The 21,645-nt window shown below is 44.4% G+C and overlaps 1 protein-coding gene and 1 non-coding gene across 13 annotated transcripts in view; both read left to right on the plus strand.

The window, feature by feature from the left end:
• The window catches only part of SMG7 (SMG7 nonsense mediated mRNA decay factor), a 75,476-nt gene extending 53,860 nt beyond the window's left edge, over window positions 1-21,616 (plus strand). For 4 of the 12 annotated variants that reach the window (XM_064478072.1, XM_064478075.1, XM_064478073.1 and 1 more), the window contains 15 exons: window positions 2,164-2,326; window positions 2,676-2,832; window positions 5,434-5,504; window positions 6,696-6,756; window positions 8,589-8,708; window positions 9,563-9,989; window positions 11,868-12,012; window positions 12,499-12,887; window positions 13,522-13,893; window positions 14,670-14,819; window positions 16,784-16,864; window positions 17,362-17,521; window positions 18,210-18,380; window positions 18,482-18,627; window positions 19,248-21,616. In XM_064478072.1, the coding sequence (XP_064334142.1) occupies window positions 2,164-2,326; window positions 2,676-2,832; window positions 5,434-5,504; window positions 6,696-6,756; window positions 8,589-8,708; window positions 9,563-9,989; window positions 11,868-12,012; window positions 12,499-12,887; window positions 13,522-13,893; window positions 14,670-14,819; window positions 16,784-16,864; window positions 17,362-17,521; window positions 18,210-18,380; window positions 18,482-18,627; window positions 19,248-19,361 (2,727 nt within the window). In that variant the 3' untranslated portion in view covers window positions 19,362-21,616. The remainder of the gene's footprint in view (window positions 1-2,163; window positions 2,327-2,675; window positions 2,833-5,433; window positions 5,505-6,695; window positions 6,757-8,588; window positions 8,709-9,562; window positions 9,990-11,867; window positions 12,013-12,498; window positions 12,888-13,521; window positions 13,894-14,669; window positions 14,820-16,783; window positions 16,865-17,361; window positions 17,522-18,209; window positions 18,381-18,481; window positions 18,628-19,247) is intronic. The other 8 variants (XM_064478077.1, XM_064478078.1, XM_064478076.1 and 5 more) reach the window with 4 other exon arrangements.
• LOC116148261 (small nucleolar RNA SNORA18) lies at window positions 6,805-6,935 on the plus strand. The gene has a single exon (XR_004131779.1). It is a non-coding gene; the product is annotated as a small nucleolar RNA SNORA18 (small nucleolar RNA).
• Window positions 21,617-21,645: the final 29 nt, after the last annotated feature.

The following is a 21,645-nucleotide window of genomic DNA, read 5'->3' on the forward strand; positions in this document are numbered from 1 at the left end:
GCATGAGGCAGATCTATTTTAAACCTTACTCAGTACCGAAATATCAGAAGAACATTGTCAGAATGAAATTTTAGCACAGTTGAGTGAGTATTTCTGAAGCATTTAGAGATAATTCGTATTATCCACATGTGAATGTCAGTGTGCCTGTCTCACTAGTAGTCTGTCGCTGCTGAGCAGAAATGTATATCAAATTGAGATTCACGGAAGGGCTTAAGGCCTGGGGTTTAGGAACTGAGATATAAGACTTTGTATCTGTTAAATGTGTCCTGTTTCTTAATGGTATTTAGTTCAGTATATTCCTCAATCCACTGCTGAAAGTGTCTTTGAGTAACAAAAAGTCAGTTCCGGTCCGATTTTGTTCCCAGGGAGCCCCTCTGTTTACTAAAATACAATCTAAATTTTACAAAATGACAACTGAATAATTACACATTTACTCCTAGAAGTGTGGATTATTCCTTCACTGAGTGAGCGCCTGCTGTGTACTGGGCGCTTTTCTAAGCCCTTCGAGATACAGGGGAGAACAGGACAAAGTCTGCGCCTCCCTGAGCCTGAGCTTTGGGTACCGTTTGCTGGTGCTAGGCTGCGTGCACGTGCTGTCCTGTCGCTGTGCCTGCACTAGAAACATTTTTAAAGGGCTAGTGGTTCTGCTTTGTAGGGCGTTGCCCTCTAAAACAAAGGCTAGTGGTTTTGTAGATACAAGGGGTACGTCGCTGTAAATTGTACTTACGAGAAAAATGCTTTTTGAAAAATACAAATTAATATTCTCATTTTATGCTAGTATTTTATGCATTTGTGTAAATGATCAGCTTATCTAGAAGGTTGGATGTAGAAGTTGGATGAAGGAGAAGTTTTGTGGCAGAACTCTGGAGAAGAGAGAGCATTTTGGAACATTTGGAGTAACAAAGAGAAAAGTGCTTGATGCCTTTAGGAAAGGAGTAAGCATTCTTGATGTATAGACTGGAATGGCGAGGAGACGGAAGAGAGAGGACGGGGAGAATGAAGTGGAGTGGATTTCTATTTCTCCAGTGATGATGCGAAAGTTCTTATTAATAGAATCACAGAACTTTGAATATTTCAGATTCTTTAACAGTGCAAATAGAAAAAAATCTCAGAACAGGATGGACAAAGGCAGCTATAAATTTCTGAGGTGGTGGGATCTCTTGTCGCTGTTGATAGAACTGTAAGTAACATTCTCTATTTCCCACCATCAGGCTAGTGACAGTGAATCCCCACTTTCTCCAAAAATCTTCCCTGGGGAGGGAGAGTAGTTGGCTACTGCTGAAGTGTAGGCTGAAGCCGGGATATCATTCATCTCTAGTAGCTGTCAACTTTGTTAGGGGCTTGTGTTTGAAAAGCATGTCACATGGAGTGACCTGAACTGCTGCAGACACTGAGGTGGCGGCGTGGTTGAGGTGAGAGCAGCAGCGGAGAGCACGTGGATGAGGTTTTCCTCAGAGTGCCAGTTAGCGGGTCCCTTGACCCCATAGTTACTGAGCCAGAGAAACTCCATAATGAAGACCATGCTTCTCTAATAGGGGAAACATCAGCGTAACGATTTATAGAAGTGCCTAGAACACGTTAATGATTGCTTTGGTATATCATTTACCCTGAGTTCCAGATACGTTCTTGCTTTATATCCCATTTATAAATAAGTTTCTTTAAATGCATCAAGGCTTTGAAAGAGTAAATTTTATGACAAATTTTGGAAGCCATCTGTTATGTACCAAGAGTTCAAAAATGTATTTTTTTGAGTCTTTTTGTTTGAAATTTTGTTTCTTAGTGTGTGCATCTGCTTTCTGCTCATTGGTTCCAGTTTAATATTTTAGTATGTTTGCATCTCTTATAAAACAGCTTCTAACGGATTAAGATGTATAAATATTTGATGGTCTCCCAAAACATTTTTTCTCAGATATTTTGAAAGATATATCATTTCTTGTGGAAAAAAGTATAATGAAAAAGAGCTCAAACAGCTCTGTGGTGTCTGAGTTAAACCCGAAACTTTCGAGGTAAAAAAAGGCAGCATGAGAAACATCAGACCACATCAGACTCATTAAAATACTCGTCTATAAGTGTGGACTCTGAATGCAGACTGCCGGTGTAATCTTGCGTTGAAGGTGGCTTCTGTTCTTGATAATACAGCAGTGTTCCTGTCTTCTTTTGCAGAGGCTGCTGTTCCAAAAAGCTTTCAACTCTCAGCAGTTAGTTCACGTCACTGTCATTAACCTGTTTCAACTTCATCACCTTCGTGACTTTAGCAATGAAACGGAACAGCATAGTTATAGCCAAGATGAGCAGCTGTGTTGGACACAGTTGTTAGCCCTCTTTAGTGAGTATTAAATCATTTAACTTCCTGTGCCGTCTTCTTTGGAAAGCATAATCTTGGGCGTTTTCATCATTATGATAGAGCATTAGTAACATTACAAAGTGTCCTATATTTCTTAATCTTGAATCAGAAGGCCTAAACTCTTAAGTCCTGTCTTTTTACATACTGACCCCCCCCCATCAACTGTATCTGTAACATTTTTAACATGGGAGAGAAAGTGCCTTTTTAGAAAGAAGCTGTGAGATATTTAAGCGTTAAGTAGCATTTGCAGAAGGTTCATAATAATATTGTAATTTGGACTAGTACACAATTTCAGATATCTTACGCTTTCTAAACACGTTTTCTCTTTAAGTGTCTTTTCTTGGCATCCTGTGCAAATGTCCTCTCCAGAACAAGTCTCAGGAGGAGTCCTACAACGCCTACCCCCTCCCTGCAGTGAAGGTCTCCATGGACTGGCTGAGGCTCAGGCCCAGGGTCTTCCAGGAGGCGGTGGTGGATGAAAGACAGTAGTAAGTGTCTTGGCGTTTCACGTTAGCTTGTGTGCTTTGTTTGATTTCATAGATAACGTAGAAACGACCTTCTAAAACACAGTATTGGAACAATGGAAGACTCTGTATTTTCCACCTAACTTTTTGGAAATTGAACTGAAGACTTCTTTGTATGCTTTTCATTCATTTGTTTGAATTCTTCACGTGAGGCACAATTGTAAGGATCCCTCCCGGTTTGCTCCCCCTGTTCCTGTTTGACATCCTGGGGAAAAGGCATTTTTCATATTTCAAAATGAAATTGAAATAAAACCATTTTGTTTCTCATTCATTACCGTTATGTCCCTTTTCTGTTTAGGAGTTGAAGGAAAGAGATTTTTACTTCTTCCACTATTTTCTATACGTAAGCTGTATAGATACATAAGCTGCCTTTTAGTAACACCTGATTTGAGTTATATTTGTTTTAAGCATTGAAGATTGGAAGTTATTTTGGCTTTCACCATTTTCTCTGTAATCTCTGCTCAGAATAGTTCTGACAGTTCGTAGGAACTACTCATTTTATAGTGACAAGTGAAAGCTTTCAGTTTACCTTTGCTTACAGAAATAAAAATTTCCAGGAAGGCTTTGCAGTGAGCAGAAAGTTCCTCCCCTGCGGATGCTGCTGGTGGGTGTAAGGAGAGCCTCTGAAATTCCTGCTCTGTGGCCCAGCGTCCACACGCTGACCGAGGTCTCAGCCTAGAAACTGTCCTGGCCACATTTAAGACCCTGGGGTCCCTCTGACTTCACACCTCTCTCTCCTGTTTCTCCCTCAAACCTAACTTGAAGTGCCTTCATTTTTGACACCGTCCTGAATAGGGCTCAGCAACATAGCACAGCAGGCTGCACATCTCCTGTTTGTGCCGACGTGTAGCTTTCGGTGAGTGATGCATAATTTTAGACATTGCTTTCTTGCACAGAATTTTCACTTCTTGACCAGAGGCCATACATTTCTCCTTCCTGTGTGTACTTTAGAACTTGTGTTTGGTTCAGTAAGTTGTATCAGTAATGCTATGAGAGAAGCATTGATATTTTTATTTGGGTTTTTGTTCCTGCACAATTATCTTTTAGGCCCACTCTGTGCATTCCCATTTCTTATCATTGCGAAGGATATTCATTCAGACAAGGAATACCTTTTTACAAACTTCATTCCTTTTTGTTCCCTGTCATTTACGCTTCCCCCCTCCTTCTCTCACATTGGTTTAGGGTCTTTAGAATTATAATATAATGAACACCTTGCAGGTATTTCATTCCATCTTCAACTGTGTCACTACCCATTTTAGACTAATGTGGAGTATTTCTTCAAAACTAGAGATTTTCTTCATGTGTCTGATACATCAAGGTCAATAATTATCATTTATATCTTTTAAACAATGAAAATGTTCCTCTTCCCTTTGTGAACTCAGAATGTTATACATAGTCAAATAACCTTCAGTTTCTTGCTTTCGGACCTTTTCAAGTTCTAGAACTTGTTTTCTCCTGTACTTTTCTAAGAACACGTTATCTTAAGGTAATAAATTTGTGAAATAGTGATGTATTTTTGTCCTTTGTAGAAAGCAAAGTTAGATTAAGTAACCCAGAGTAGGGTAAAGCAGTATCATTAAGTCATTTCTCACACTCTTCTGCAGTCTGTTTCTTGAGATCTCATACTTGTTGCATAAGGACATGGTTGTTCTAGTCCAACATTGTTATTAATCTTCTTTTCCAGCTGTCTCCTAATTTGTTACATCCCTGAAAGGCTCATAGCGTTTATTCTTCACTGTTTACTTCCTTATACGTTTTTCTGTATATTTCATTTATATTATTTAAGTAGCATGTTCCCATATTTCAAAGTGTACAATTGTCAGAAATAGTTGTCAACCTCCAGTTTTTTTCTGTGATGTGATTATTTACGCCCAGTTTCTCTATCCCGGGCACCTCACCCTGGGCTCTTTTTTTAACCACACTTTTCACCAACGTTGGTTGTTACATATTTCCAAGAAAACCTTAGTATTATCTGAAGTAGATCGTGATTATTTTTAACATTTTAATTAAATATTTGAAATATTGTTTAATATTTTGCAAACTTTTTCAAAAATTTTGTTTTAGGAACCAGAGCTTAGAGATAAGGATATTATAACAATGTGTGGATTTTTTAACATCAAAGGCATGTTCATCACTTTGGACAGAGAATGTGATTTGGCTGTAATGTAACCACCCCCCCGTTACAGATTAAGAACTAGTAACAGGCTCCACAACTGATAATATATGTGAAAAGTGCAAAAGCGTAATACGCTGTCTCTCTGGTCAGAGTTTTCTCAGTAAACACCAATTTTCAGTGTGTAGGACTGATGAATTAATTTTGCTAGCTGTTAAATTAGCCTGGGAAATGACGCGCAGCAGTAGGTCCCCATCAGGAACTTGGCCCTGCTGGTGTACCTTTTACATGGACGTATTTGGAAATACGTTTTAGGAAACCATACAGCCTTTAAAATGCTGACGCAAGGGGAAGATTCATAAAGTCTAGGCCCCTCAGGTAGCATTTTCATGGCTTCTTAGTGTTCTGGTTTCTCTTATGCAAAAGTAAAGTCTGAACTATTTAATTTGCAGCATTTGGCCCTGGCTGATTTCTCTTCTGAACAGCTTCCACCCCCACGAAGAGGATCTTTCAAGCACTAACGGTGAGGGTTGCCCTGACCTTGTGTTGCTGACGCGGTTCGCCAGCACACACGATGGGCGTAAGGCCGGGGAAAACCAGGTTTTGTTCTTAAGTGTTTGACTTTAAATTCAGTGTCTCAGAAGCAACTTTGAACTCTGCATTGGTTCAGTACATGGAGACAGAGGGAGCTGAGGCTGCTCTGTTCTTTCAGCAGCTTGCTCTCTGTGTCGCTGCATTTGAATAGGAGTCCAGAGGGGGTGGTGCCTTCAAGTGCTTTCCGTCGTCTCCTCCTCCTCATTCGTACTTTTTTTTTTTTTTTAAAGAACTAATATAAACAACATTACTGTGTCAAAGCAGTATTTATCATAGAACATTTGGGACATAAAATATAAAGAACGCATCACCCTTAGTTCTCTCATGCGGAAGTATTTTGTATACTGTTCACATGGTAGTGTATTTTCTTTAAGACTTTCACCTGTGTGTACACACACACACCTGCATTGATTGGTATCAGATACAGCTTTGTGCCTGCTTTTTAAGTTTAACGTTATATTGTTAGCATTTTCCTTTGCATTTTGAAACATAGTTTTTACAGACTGCTTAATATTCCATCCTGTGGATATGCCATAATTTATTTAATCATTGTCCATTTGCCTAAAATTTTTCCCCAGTATAAATAATCTCACACTGAACAGTCTGTAGTTGACTCCTTTCTGATGATTCTTCTTCCATTAGATCAGTGCCCCTCAAGTATCAGATTTGCAAATGAATCACCTGGGGTCTTGTTCAAATGCAGTTTATGATTCAGTAGGTTTGGGATAATGCCGGAGATTCTGCATTTGTGACAAGCTCCCAGGTGACGTCAGTGTTGATATTTAAAACTTCAGTTAACAAGGAGATGGTCTAAACGTTGTGATGATTGGGTCTGAGGCTGTGGGTTTTTAAGCCTGCAGAGGGGGCAAGTCCATCATACCCGTCGTCCCCAGCATTGAGCACTGGCGAGTACCGGGCCATGTTTAGGGCCCAAAGGCAGCACGCAGGGGCTGGGCAGGTACGCTGTTTGACCAGGGGTGCTGTAAAGAAGAGCACAGAGCTATGAACATTATAGTTTTCCTTTTATATAGAAAAAATTTTAATTTAGGAAGCAGTGTTCTACTGAACAGCAATATTTTAATTAAAATGTTTACAGAGCTTGATTTCTACCCCTGTCTAGCTACACCACTTCCGGAGGAGTTTGAGTTACAAGGATTCTTGGCTTTGAGACCTTCTTTCAGGTAGGTGGCTTCTATCACCACTTACCTAGAGTTTAAAAAAGCTTCCTGGTTGAGGTCCATCCCGATGGGGCTTTTTCCATAGCCCTGCGTTGTTGGAACCGCCTCACAGAGCGACTGTGTGGTTTCCCTTACTCACAGAACTGCATGACAGATCTGTGGGAAAGGACTACAAGACAGCGCTGCTAGATAAACTGAAAAACCTGACGGTCACGCTTTTTACCGTCGGTGTTGGCGTACCCCAGCGATCAGTCCTGTTCTAGGGTGTGATAAGCTTAGGAGTAAATACGCTGTAAATTTAAGGCTTGCTTAAAGAGTGTCTAGAACTCAGAACCAGGGAGATCCTTCTTCCCCAACCCCAAATACGTAATAGTCCTAAAGTAAATTGCTTGAGGAAACTGGATCCCAAAGATTAGAGGTGAGGAGCTTTTGAAGTGTGTCCGTGTTCCACTGGAGATCAGAGAAGCCCAACTAAAAGAATCATGGACTGACTGATGTGACAACTTGACTGAGCAAAAGTTCTTTTTGGAAGGGCTATCCTGAAGATTACGACTCACACATTGGAGCAGCGAGGGTGATGGGCAGTGGAAGGAATCAGAACATGTGAAGTTCTTAAAAGATTTATTAACTTAAATAATTTTGCTTATGTTACACAATTAAAAAAAAACCTTTACACTTAAAAACCAAAAAGCTTCCTAATCAGCCATGCCACTTAAAGCTCCTCTCCTTGTGTAGCCCTGCTCTGCTTCCACAGTTGTATTTTTAAAGTTTAGACTTGATGATGTCCCATTACTAATATAAAAAGTTCAGTTTACTCACCCTCAGTTGTTACAGTGTCTTTTTTGGCTTAATGTCCAGAAGGTTAGTTTTTCAGCCACGGTTTCTGCCACTGTCACCACCTCTCCCTGCTCCCCCCGCCCCAGTACTACACATACTGCATACATACTCTCCGTCCATTCTTGAATAGCTCTGTATTTTTATTCCTCCAGAACTTTGTTCTGCTAAGCCTAGAGCACTCCTGTTTCCTCTTCTGCCTTCCCTAACCAACCTATGAGCGCTTGCCCTTACCTGTCCAAACTCAGATATCACTTCCTGTGAAACCTCATCAAGGCTTATCAGAAGAAACTAGCCCTTCTTTATTATGCTTCTCCTATTCTTTGCATAGTTTTTATTTCTTCAGATTAAATCATAGCTATTTGTTCCTTGAAATAGGGCCTATTCCTCATTCATCTCTGTGTCCTCGGCACCTGGCCTACTGCCTAGCAGTTCCTGGATGCTTTTTTTTTTTTCTTTTAAACAGATAGTTTAATGAGAAATCTGAAAAATTTTTTAGGTTGACTTTTCTAATGTCAGTGAGTCTTCTGCTCTATATACTTTGTGATATTTATGCATTTTTCCAATTTCGATTGGGCCACAGGAACATGGGTGACTTAATATTTATTTGTTAGAATAGGCATCTCAGAGACCTTTAGCATTGCCATGGTCGTTTGAAGTAAATTACTTAGAATGCAAGGTAAGTGCTAATGAAACATTTATTCTTATAATAAAAGACTCTTCCCTAACAAACGGTTGTGATTTGAGCTCCTTAATTAGAAACTGAAATACAAGTAAAAATAACACATTCATGTAGTGAATTTTCATACTGTCTTTTCTGCATTGTTTTATTGCATTTAAAATCTTTGGGAGTATAAATTCTGAAAAATGCAACTGATGGCATCAAATGGCTGGCCTATATGGGAAAATCTGAAGCCATCACAATTAATTAGGTGAACTTGGTTGCCTGGAAAATAACTTTAGCAGTTTAATTTTCTGTAATTTGCTTTTCTCAATTTCAGGAACTTGGATTTTTCCAAAGGCCACCAGGGTATCACAGGAGACAAAGAGGGCCAGCAGCGGCAGATTCGGCAGCAGCGTTTGATCTCCATAGGCAAATGGATCGCAGACAATCAGCCGAGGTATCCCTCGCCCAACACACACGCACCACCCACGTGGGCGTAAGGCTTTGATGTGATGCTGTTGATTATAAACTCTTACATCAGAATGTTGGTAACACAGCATCAGATTATGTCCCTAGTGATCATAGTATCTCTCACCTCCGTTCTCTCCATTACACTGCCTATTGTAGAGGCACTGGCCTCGTCTCCCTTGAGTATCAGGAGCGTCTGCTCTGATTTATAAACATCTACGTCAGTCTAGCTACACTGCGCGTTCATAGTTACGGTGATTTGTGTTGACAGGGGCATTGTGGTCAGTTTCAGTCAAGATAGACCAGGATGGTGCTAGTGGCTAGTTAAATACAGAGCAGGTATGGCTGTTGATGTAATGGAAAGGCAGAGGTTTTAGAGGCAGATAGGTTTGAGTTCAGTGTCTTGCTCTGCCTCTTACCCAGGTGTGTATCCAGTTTGATTAAAACCTTTTCAGAGTCAGTAACATTTCCGTAAGCGCTTACATGGTTGTATATTCGGTGGACTTGATGCCTCTGAGCTTCGGTATTCATACCTGCAGACTTCTAGCTACTTCAGGCGTCTAGTCTAGTGTCTTGTGCTTCAGACATGCTCAGTAAATGTGGTTGTAATTTTTAGGAAACATCAAGAGGGCATGGGAATATGTTGTGGTAATGTTAAGTGGGACAGTGAGTCTGAGTTTCTCCGTAACTCCTTTTTGTCACCTGAATCCGCACTGTTACATCCCGCTGTTTCCGACATTTTTAGGCTGGGAATGTATTGGCTGTGGGACCCATACACAGTTCAGTTGTTACTGTTTTTTAGATTTATGTTTTTCATATATGGATTTATTTTTACTTTTTTAGGCTGATTCAGTGTGAAAATGAGGTAGGGAAATTGTTATTTATCACAGAAATCCCAGAGTTAATAGTGGAAGACCCCAGTGAAGCCAAAGAGAACCTCATTCTGCAAGAAACGTCCGTGATAGAGTCATTAGCTGCGGACGGGAACCCGGGGCTGAAGTCAGTGCTGTCTACGGGCCGGAGTGTAAGCAGCAGCTGTGACCCAGCAGAGAAGCCCATGGTCACCTTCAAAGAGAACATCAAGCCGCGAGAAGTGAACAGAGACCAAGGAAGAAGCTTTCCTCCCAAAGAGGTGAGAAGGGACTGTAGCAAAGGAGTAACTGTAACTAAGAATGATGGAACGAAGGACAACAACCAGAGGAAAACAGAAACCAAGAAATGCACCTTAGAAAAGTTACAGGAAACAGGAAAGCAGAATGTGGCAGTGCAGGTAAGCTGTGTTTGAGCTGCGAAGCAGGTAGAGGAAGGCTCACACAGAAGGCGAGAGTTTGCATTTTGTTCCTAAAGCCTTGCGAACTGGCTGCTCTGGGAGCTTGAATGCATTCTCCAAAGGCTGCACAGTAAGGCCATGTCAGGGGCTATGGGAGATGCGAACTCCGTCACCTCTCAGGAATTGTAATGGGAGTGCAAAGAATCTCAACCTACTTTGACATTTTTGTCAATTCTCTTTAGTTGAGGTGGCTGGAAGTGACCCGGTGCAGAGCTGTCAGCTCCACAGAGAGTTACATTTCCTCTGGAAGGTGTAACTGCCGTTTGATAGTGCTGCCCTGGGAAACGTGGGGTCTTTCGTAGCCCACAGGACGAATGTTTTAAGGCTTACACACAGATTGTTGTTGTTGTTGTTGTTTTTGGTTTTTTCAGATCCACTATACAAAATAAATTTCATTTTTGGGAAAAGCTACAGCTCTTTTCCTTGACATTTATGCCTGTCCCTGCCAGCAGTAGCATCATATGATTTCAGTGTTGTTTGGCCTCATAAGAACTTGTCTCAGAGCGAGAGCCCAAGTCTCTTGCTAGGAAAAGATAAACACTGCTCGGTTATTTGTGACTGTTTTTTTTTTTAATACCTTTCCCAAGCGATACAGATGATTTCATATAAACAGAAAAGGGTCTTTACTCTGCTGCTTTATTAATACCACTGATGTTTGCATAAATACCTAAGTAGCCATTTGATTCATTAACACAGTTTGGCAAATGTATTTGCAGTAGGCAGAAAGAATCTTACATTTTTGCAGGCTGCTTGCAAATAAACAGTACTTGCAGTGCATTTCCCTTACAGGGTTTTTAAGGGGGAAAGAGAAATAAGAACATAATAATTCCATTTTAAGATTAATAGTAGGGGGAGAAGCAGAGAGAAAAACATGGTAAAAACTGAGAGGAGGCACAGAGAGAGAGAGAGAGGTGCTGGGGAAAGGCAAGGGGAAAAATCCAAAGAACTGTGAAGCCCAAGGACCAGTGTTTTCAGGATAAAGAGTTCAGCGTTTCCTGCCTGCTTGGCCCCCATTCTCTGCAGCTGCATCCCAAAAATGTCCAGGTGGAAAATAAAATCTCTTTTCCAGTTTCTCATCCCTTTTAGATCTGCCTGGTGACGATTACGGAAAGCCTGACAGTAGTCAGTGTATCACCAGCCTCTGTACCTCATCCTGAGTTCTCCATAAATGCTACCTGTTTTCCCTTGTTCTACTCACCTTCACTCGAGCAGTACACATGGCGTCTGCTCCCCTCCGGCTCCATGTGTGGGACCTTAGGCTGTTCCTTACTGCTGAAACTGGCCTTGTTTATTCAGAAGGGTGGTAGGGTTGCAGGGTGGAGGGTGGATGTCTGACTGGGACCCTTAAGGCTGCCCCAGGTGAAGTTAAACTGAGGGCCAGAGTGTCTCATCTGTGGGTTAGTGGTCACTATTAATCCATGATTCACGCGCATGGCTTAGTGAGTTAGAGCACGCCGGGTCCTGGGGCCCGTAGCACGTGGCTTTGGATCACAGGCGCGCTTTTTACATTATTGGCATCAGGTGCCTCATTGGTGAAGCATTTGAGTTCCCAGGTCTTTTCCATGCTTCGTACTTTTATGATTTTGTGAAAGCAGAATAATTATATAAGTAAAACTGAGCCATTGTATCTTTTATTGGCAATTAAGTAATTTGTTTTGATTTTCCCATCTTTTATTTAGGTGAAATTAAATATCTTCAACATATACTTTTTTTTTTTTGACATGATGGTGTTTTAACACTTTTTTAGAGTGGGTGCTTCTTTTTGACACATTCGAGCTTCAGATTATTATAGATAGTTTTGCTTCTGGTTGGCCATAGGTAAAATCCCAGACAGAATTAAGAAAGACTCCGGTGTCTGAAGCCAGGAAAACACCTGTCACTCAAACCCCAAGTCAAGCAAGTAACTCCCAGTTCATCCCCATCCATCACCCTGGAGCCTTCCCCCCTCTTCCCAGCCGGCCAGGTAAATAATACATTCTGTCATTTTTTTTTTTTTTTTTTACTGAATTCAGTATGTGTAGGAGTTTCTGTTCACCCACTGAATAATTTTATACTCTGAGTGACATTGCTAAACCGTAATGTTAAAAGGTAGAAGAAAGTTCTCTTTTCCTGAATGTTTATGAAATCATTTTTGAGCCATTTCTCTTAGTCTATGTATAAGTGCAGGCTTGTTATTATGAAGAATTCTTGTCACTAAACATGACATCTAAAAAACTGCCTTTAGTGCACTCCAGTCACTTCAGTGCATGGAAGTAGCAGCCAATAGTCTATATTTAATTCTTGAAATCGGGTTAAAGATGGATACTTGACCAATCTTATGTGATGGTTGACCCCTGCCTTTTATAATTTATTAGAAGACCTCTTCTCCATCCCACCCCAAAATGACTTATTTTTGCCTTTCTTTTGCTATGTTTCCTTAGAACTAAAGCTGTATTACTCTCTTTTGAAGGGTTCCCGCCCCCAACGTATGTCATCCCCCCACCTGTGGCATTTTCTATGGGCTCAGGTTACACCTTCCCAGCTGGTGTTTCTGTCCCAGGAACCTTTCTTCAGCCTGCAGCTCACTCTCCAGCAGGAAACCAGGTGCAAGCTGGGAAACAGTCCCACATTCCTTACAGCCAGCAACGGCCCTCCGGACCAGGGCCAATGAACCAGGGACCTCAACAGCCACAGCCACAGCCACCTGCCCAGCAGCCCCTTACATCTCTACCAGCTCAGCCAGCAGCCCAGTCCACAAGCCAGCTGCAGGTTCAAGCTCTCGCTCAGCAACAGCAGTCCCCTGCAAAAGCTGTGCCAGCTTTGGGGAAGAGCCCTCCTCACCACTCTGGATTCCAGCAGGTAAGGTGCAGTCTCACGCGCTGCCCGGCTGAGGAGAGGCGGGAGGGAGGCTGGGCGTGTTCAGTGCTGGGTTGACTAAGACTGCTGGTTAAGATGCAGCTGCTTCCCGCTTAGACTTATAATGGCTATGGGAATACTTGTCTCCTCTTTGCTGGTTAGGGAAGTTCAAGTGTTTCACTTTTGTAAAGGATAATAGATCTTAACTGCCATTCTTTGATGCTACTGCTTGTCAGCTTTATAGAAAACGATTTTCTGTAAATAATTTCTCCTTTTTGACAGCTAAACTAAAGAAAGGGAATAGAATCATAATCTTGATGAGATTGTTAAGTCTTCAGCCAGTCTTCAACATTGTCATCCCCACAGCACTTGAAGCAGCAGGGGAAGTGCGTGTGCACCGCACTCATGCTCATTTATTAAGGCTCATAACTAATGGGATTGAAAGAGAATATGAGTTTAGTGCCCTTAATCTGTTCCCAGAAAGCTCTGTGTATTGAAAAGCCTAAAGGGTAAAGGGAACTGCGTTGCCTAGAGCTCTGTTGGTGGCAAAGCCTCCAAGGCTCACTGATTCCTGGGCACTGAGTGTGAGTGACATTGCGTTTCATCCTCGTGTTGGTGACAAGCGTCTCTTTTTTAGTATCAACAGGCAGATGCCTCCAAACAACTGTGGAATCCCCCTCAGGTTCAAGGCCCGTTAGGGAAAATCATGCCTGTGAAACAGCCCTACTACCTTCAAACCCAAGACCCCATAAAACTGTTTGAGCCGTCATTGCAACCTCCCGTAATGCAGCAGCAGCCTCTAGAGAAAAAGATGAAGCCTTTTCCCATGGAGCCATATAACCACAACCCCTCAGAGGTCAAGGTCCCAGAATTCTACTGGGACTCTTCGTACAGCATGGCCGACAACAGGGCTGTCATGGCGCAGCCAGCGAACGTGGACCGCAGGGGCAAGCGGTCCCCAGGAGCCTTCCGTCCAGAGCAGGACCCTGCGCCCGGGATGCCGTTCGAGGTGTGTGTCCTTTCCCGTCACCAGGCCCTCCGCAGATAGGTCTGGGCTGCGTGTCTTTTGACTCTCAAGTAGGTGTTTATAAAGGTCGCTCTGACCCATTAGGCTGCAGAGTGCTGCTGGGTGCGTGGCGCAGCACTGGGTCTCCTGCACAGGTGCGCCCCGCGCCTGGTTTGGGGCAGCTGGAGAGTTCTGTTCCTGACTGTGAACTGTGATGCTGGTCTGGCAGAGAGACCGCGTGCAGAAGTCTCTAACACAGCGCGTTAGAGAATTCTGAGGCAAAGCTCCTCGCAGTCAGGCTGAATCATCTAAGGTTAAAAATAGGTTTGCTGCGTATTTGAGCAGATTGCTTTCTGAGGGGAACCAAGTCAGCCAGTTATCTTTGATAGTGGAGCTGCCTTTTATTGCCCCTTTTATTCGTGAGAAACAGGTGTGTGTTTGTAACTTTCAAAAAAGCTGTTTCTCTGGTTTTTAGCACAAGGTGTGCTGATCACGTCGCTCCGCTGCATTGCTTTACTCACTGCCCACGTTGCCCTTTCCTGTCCTGCTCTGTGTTTGCCACTGTTCTGGCTGCTTTCTGTTGCCTTGGCCGTCCTCTGCCATTGTCCTTGTGTCGCTGTGCTTTGGGGTTTCAGAGCCTCTTCCTCTTTGCTTAATGCTGTCTCCCTATTCATCACTTCTTCCTCCTTGACTAAAGTTGCCTTCATCCCCCTAATCGTACTACTGCTCCTTTGTGCCTTTGTCTTACAGCGTCTCACTGTGATCCTTTCTGTCACTAGGACCCCAAGGGCTCCCCTCTGCTCCCTCCGGACCTGTTAAAGAGTCTGGCTGCCTTGGAGGAGGAGGAAGAGCTGATTTTTTCTAACCCTCCTGATCTTTACCCAGCTCTGCTGGGGCCTCTCGCCTCCCTTCCTGGACGAAGCCTCTTTGTATGTATTTGACGTGATTCTTCTTCTTGCTCTAACCCAGCTGCTTTTCTGAGATTCTGTAGTCCTTATAAAGGTGGTGTCTTCTTTCTAGGGCTTTCCTCCTTTACAGAATTTTAAAACTTACTTCCTGACTGCCCAGACTAACCTTCAAGTGTTGGTAGAATATGGCAGACCGTTTCCGACTCCATAGCTTCCCCAGACCTCAACCAGAGCTTTGGTATGCGTGTTCCCCAGAAAGTGCCCTGCAGGGCTGCTCACACACCCATGTGATGCTGGCGCACTAGCTCTCCTTTCAGGGGGCACTGCCGTCCGGATCCAGGAACTCCGGGTGTCACTGAATCTTGCTTAGGAACAGTGAGATTCTTCCTCATATACTCAGAGTATGAAATGAAATAATGTTCTAGATGTTCTACTGAATAAAAAGATTCTAGAATGGTTTTACCAAACAGTATGTGGTTCTTTTCTGTTGGGTTAAACTCAGAGCCCTGATGTAAATTCAGAGCCAGATTCATAAACAGAATGAGTGAGAATGAAGAGGATTCTGTTTACAAACACCGGAGGACCGTAGATGAGTGAGCACAGAGGCAGATAACTAGAATGGCAGGAAATAAAGTCTGAGAATTGATTAGTGGTAGCTTTCTAAAATAGTCTTCTGTAACCCAGTCTGCCACCGTTTACATGTTTTGTTTTATGAAGGTAGAGGACTGTAAGAAAGATGTGAGTTTTTTTTCCCTCCTCCCTTCACACCATCTTAATAAATCATAAAACAAATCTGAATTCCACCTTTTTTGCTGTTTTTTCCCCATGTTAAACACAAGGGGGAAGAATACATTCATAAGATTAAAGTGCATTGATTTTAGTATTAGGAGAAGTAAAAGCTTAACGGCTCTCGTGACAGAAGCTGCTGTCCCTGGCACGTGAAGTTCCCTTAAAAAATTTTACTGAGTGAGTGGCCATAGACACCTCCCACCCCCACCCCCGCCCCCAAATTAGCAAAAATAAAAGCTCCCCTGGACACGCAAACGCCCGGGGACTGCGGGAAGCCCAGGTGCCACCTGTTGCCTCTGCGTTTCTTGCTGCTTTTCTTTCTTGCTACCTTTTTGCTGGGGGACCTGAGGGGCTGGGGGGTCGCCTGTCTGTCCACTGGTTTCCTGATCCCTCCGTCCCTGCCATGCTTGCCCTTCGCTGGAAGTGAAGCTGATGGTAGAACAAGCCAGGGGTGGCAGGGGTGTGAGGGAAGTGGGGGCTTTTTAGTGGGGGGGGGGTTCATGTTTTAAAAAAACCCTTGACTGTAGCCCTTCCTGTATTTAACATTGTTAATGATGTAATGTCACGTGTGACAGTGCCGTGCATGTAGCAGGTGTTAATAAATGCTTTGTGACCAACTATTCAGTAACAGCGAGCATCAGAGAGCCAGCTTTTTTTTTTTTAATCTAGTCACTTTCTTAGGGCTAAGGTTGACTTTAGCGACTATTTAATACATACCACAGATAGAGCTGCTTAGAAACCCGTTGTCAAGTGGCTTTAAAGGCTTCCTTAAAGTCATTAATGTCAGTGTTTTAAAAATTTGTATAGAAAACAGTGCCAGACCAGTTCAGCATCTTGTTTTGAGAGTGTTTCGAACTGAACTGTTGACAAAGGGATCCGAGGTTCTTGCCTAGTGGACACTCAGAAGTGCCAGTTGCCAAGGTGTGTCTGCTTCCTGCCGGGGTCTCTGTGCAAGACTAGAGGCACCGATCACGGAGCGTTCTCCCTGGCGTGCCTGTGGCAGCTGGCACTTAGCTGGCGGCACGGTATTAACAGATTTGCATTTTCATCTTCAGAATTTTACATTGTACAGGAGAGGTGAGTACAAGTGTGCTTATTACATTGTGGTCCTTTACTTCGGTTGTATGGTGTCTTAAAATTAATATGAAGAAAATGGAAGGCATAATTTAACTACCTTTTTTTCCGGGACCGTGAAGAAATCCTTATTGGAGAAGCCCTCAGAGCTCATGTCACATTCATCCTCTTTTCTGTCCCTCACCGGATTCTCTCTCAATCAGGTGCGTAAACAGTGGGAAATCCTGCTTTGTGCTTTTATTGTGGGCTGGTGTTTTCTCTCCTGTTCTGTTGCAATGTGCTTGTTTTTCTCTTTTCTTTCTCTTCCGTATATTGGTATCTTCCAGGTATTTGATTTTATTCCCCGCCCTCCCACAGCCCTCTCCCTCTCTGATGAGGGTGTACTAGAAACTTGTGTGTTACAAGTGTGAACCCTTTAACTTCTCATTAATGTGAAAATCCTTGGGGGCTCTGTTGTTCAGCCCCAAAATTATTCCTACTTTTTAATCAGGGTGGTTTACATAGAGCAAAAGGGTGAGGGAGAGCAAAGGGGAAACGAATTAAATAGGAAAGCTGAAAGAAACAGAAATAAAAGCCTTTAAAAGTTTGTTTGCTAAGAAAAGCTGAGGATGTATCAAGCATCCATAAGCATGAACACTGCGTTTTCTTAAATCTCCTTCTTAGGAGTGAGTTTGTTAACTTGGTGGTTATTTTCTTTCAGGAAAGATACCCAAATAACAGTGTGTTCAACGAGGTGTATGGGAAAAGCCTCACCACTAGCTCCAAAGCGGAACCGCGCCCCTCGGCGGCCCCGCAGGAAGCGTCGCTGTACTCCCTGTTTGAAGGAACCCCGTGGTCGCCGTCACTCCCGGCCAGCTCAGGTGCCGCCCGGTCTCTGCGCCGTAGGCCGTGCGTCTCCCGTGCACGGACACTGATTAGGGGAGAGTGTGGTTTTGAGATTATAAGTATATTGGTGCTTTGGTGGGTTTTGTTCATTTGTATTTGGGGTTTTTTTGTTTGTTTTTAAAGTAATTTCTGAAAGAAAATAGAGAGGGAATGCCTGATGAGCTGGTTCACATAATAAATGCCACTAAAAAAGCTGCTCTGCATCCTCTGTTTAACTAGCAGAGTTGTGAAGGGAGAAAGATACGGGGTTTTACCTAGAGGGTTCCAGCTGTTTTTTAGTTTTATTTGTAGATAACTCGTTCTTTGCAGGAAAAGTTGGCACTTTTTAGAAAAAATTAATAGCAGTTCTTAAGGTTAGGCAGTTCTGTTCTGACAGAAAAGACGAGTACATACTTACCTGAAACAGGCATACCGAACCGGCGCGCGCACTGGGAAACCTGTCTGCTGCTCTGTTTTAAGGCAAGGAGCGCGCCTTAGATGTGTGCAGTGAGACAGCACATCTGGCAGACTCCCTTTTGGGGCCTTCGTTTTGCCTTTCCCCCAAAGCCGTATGGTTATTTGTAGCAGAATTCAAGGGATCAGAACTACAGGAAACCTTCATTCTTGGGATGTCTGTGGAGCATCTTCCTCTAGTTAATGTACTGTATTGCTGTTCTTTAATAGACCATTCAACACCAGCCAGCCAATCTCCTCATTCCTCGAACCCAAGCAGCCTGCCGAGCTCCCCTCCAACACACAACCATAATTCTGTCCCGTTCTCCAATTTTGGACCCATTGGGACTCCAGATAACAGGGACAGGAGAACTGCAGATCGATGGAAAACTGATAAGCCAGGTGAGTCCGGGCTTCACTGCTTAGCGATCCTTCCCTGGCTTCGGGCATTTGACACTGGTAGCGCGTCATCTTGAGTTACTCTTACCTCTTTTCATTCCTAGCCATGGGGGGGTTTGGCATTGATTACCTCTCAGCAACGTCATCTTCTGAGAGCAGCTGGCATCAGGCCAGCACTCCGGGTGGCTCCTGGGCAGGCCATGGTCCCTCCATGGAGGATTCCTCTGCTGTGCTCATGGAAAGCTTAAAGGTGAGTGAGCCGGGGGCAAGAACTGCAGTCTCTGCTTCTGTTCACAGGGCTAGTCTCACTCCTGAGGCCCTTCGAACTGACTGATTCATGGCACTTCCTTTACCTTTACCTGCCTTATGAAATTCTTGAATAGGATTGCTTTTTTTTTTTTTTTTAATTTGTGAATTTGGTAGTGATGAAGCAGTATCTTTGGGACGGGCATGAAGTCTTTAGCTGGAGTCTAAGATTAAGAAAATTCTGCCTCATCTTGAAATATTTTATTTAAGCCTTTTCTGAATAAGTAGAAGGAGGATATATAATTTTAGACATGTGTTGTTTGCCTAAAACCTTTCTAGTAAATGCTCTGTGGTCTCACATGGAGCCGAGTTTTAGTTAAAAAAAAAAAAAAAAGACTTCGTTTGAAACATCCTTTCAGCTTTTCTGGTTTAAAATGATCTTCATGAGAACTGGTCAGTCTGGGAGACCTGGTCTACAACAACTTTTGCTCACAGCTGGATTTTTTTAGGGGTGGGAAATCTTGGGACATAAATGCCTTTGTGTTTGGCTGGGATTAAAAAGCAAATCCCTTTCAGACAACCAGGCACTTGACCTCTGCTGACAAGCTCTGGGCTGTTTTTCAGTCTATCTGGTCCAGCTCCATGATGCATCCTGGACCTTCCGCTCTGGAGCAGCTGTTAATGCAGCAGAAGCAGAAGCAGCAGCGGGGACACGGCACCATGAACCCTCCACACTGAGCCAAGGGGCAGCCCTGGGAACGAAGGCTCCATAAACCATGGCATGCTGGGCTTGCAGGACCGGCCCACGCAGTCCCCTGCAGGTGGCAGCCCTCTTTTCTGTTCCTTGCTGTTGAGAGGGTGTAAGCGTCCACCAGCCCGCTGAGTGTGCACGAAATGTCCGCAGTGCAACAAAAAGAAAAACCACCAGGAACTGTCCGTCCCCCGGGGCCTTGCGGAGGGGGAGGAGCTGCTGCTCGTCTCACTCAGTTACGTGACATCACTGCCTCTCCCCTTCTCCGTCGTGCATGTCCCCAGCCACACGGGCAGTGAAAGCTGAGAAGGGAAGGCAGATGGGAGAAGCCAGTGGGAACTTCTCAGTCCTTTTTTTCCTCTTTGGGGAATAAAATAGGAATCCATTAATGATTGCTTTGCTGACTGAGAATGTAGTTGAAATTACTCCTGAACATCTTTTATTATTGTTATTACTCTCAGTAGTGAAACATCACACTGAATTCTTCCATACACAGACGTGCTTCTAGTCAGTGTGTAGCAAGGAAAGCCCCGTGCGCTGCTCCTGTGCGAGGCTGGCGGTGACCGGAGGGGGAGACTGACCTCTTCCGCCAGTGGAGTGTTCCAGGAGGGAGAGGACAGAGGCCTCCACTTTCACCCAGAAGGTTCTGGTGGGCCCTCCTCTGGCCTGGAGACTCCAGCAGGAAGCGCCCTTCTCTCTGTCGGTGCTCGAGCCCCAGTGGAGGACGCAGCGTGGGTGGTGGTGCTGGGCTGGACTAGCTGACGACTGCTGTAGGATTTTAAATGAACGTTTTCGATTCCTGTACATTTTACGGTAGCATAGCAAGCCGTCTCACGGAAGGCAGGCTAGTCCACTCGCGGCCTGACACATTTTAGTAGGTAGAAGCTTTCAGTGTGGTTATTTTTCATTTGGTTGGTTTTTGTGCCCCCATCCTACCTACCGCCCACCTCCTGCTGTCCCTACCTCCATCCCCCTTTCTGCCCTGCGCTGTGTGCTGGTAATTGTGTTTACTCCTAATGTGTACAACATCTCGCCAGGGAGCAGCAGCACGGGGCCAGGAGGGGGGCCCAAAGACAGTCTGAGAGAAAGGAAGCAGCGGCGTCTGCTGAGCCTGCCGAGGGGCCGCCCGCCGCGGCCTCCCAGCCTCCGCCTCCAGAGTGAGACCCAGGGCAGCACGGACACGTGTGCGTCCCGCACAGAAGAAAGCGCAACGAAGCCCCTTCTGGAAAAGGCGAAAGAAAGGAAAATCAACTTTTATTTGATATTTATTAGAAGGAAAGAGGACTGAAAATGTTCTTGTGTAGAAACAGAAGGACAGCATTTCTGCTAGTTATTTCCTAGAAAAGTAATATTTTAAGGGGAAATGATGGAAACAATCTGATGAATGTCCAGTTGCTGTGCTAGTGGTAGGGTCTGTTTCCTGGGAGGTCTCTTGTGTACGTGTGCGTGTCTGTGTGCAGGTGTGCACGCCCAGCTGCCCCCCAGGGGAGGGGCGGGGTGTGTGCGTGTGTGGGGTTAGTGTGGGACCCCGGCTGGAGAACGGCTGCAGAGCCAAGCACATCCAGGAGCCCCGGGCGTCACTGGAGTCCGGGCAGCCCCGGCAGCGACAAGGGGCGAGGGGAACACTCACTGCTCTTGCTAGAGCGGTTGGAGTCCCGTGTGCTTACATGATTGCTCTTTTAGTTTGACGTGGTGTTTGGGTTTTTTGTTTTTGTTTTGTTTTTTGAAAGGTCTGAAAGGGTGAAGTCCCCCACCCAATGGCAATATGAAGCCCTCTGTGCTTCTCTCCAGCCCCTTCCCCGTGCCACCTCTCCCCCATTCCCTCCCTCCCGAGCCTCCTTCCCTGCCGCCTCTGCCCACGTTGTGTTTGAGCTCTGCATTCAGGCAGCTGCGACATTCCAGTGTTTGAACTGTCACCGGTTCTTGCACCCTCGACAGGCTGACCAGGTTCGTCGTCTCGCTCCCCGAAGTGCCCACGTCCCACCCACAGCCCCGTTTCTGCATGAGGATTCGGTGTGTGGAATGCTCCCTGACGCTCGGGGCGGGAGCCCTCGCCCTGCCGCCTTCCGCGTGGAGCAGTGGGGAGGAGAGGAGGCTCTTCACCGGAAGCTGGTTTTGTGTAGTAAACTTTCTTCTGTGCTTTGTTTCTGTTTTTGTTTTTTGTTTTGTTTCGGTCTGTCTGTGCAAGCCCTGCAGCTGCTGAACTCGGCTTTGCCTTTAATTAAACCACGTTCTCCAACCAGCCCTGTGTATAGGTTGTTCTTCTGTCCT

This window comes from Camelus dromedarius, chromosome 23, assembly GCF_036321535.1.
Source record: "Camelus dromedarius isolate mCamDro1 chromosome 23, mCamDro1.pat, whole genome shotgun sequence".
NCBI lineage: Eukaryota > Metazoa > Chordata > Mammalia > Artiodactyla > Camelidae > Camelus > Camelus dromedarius.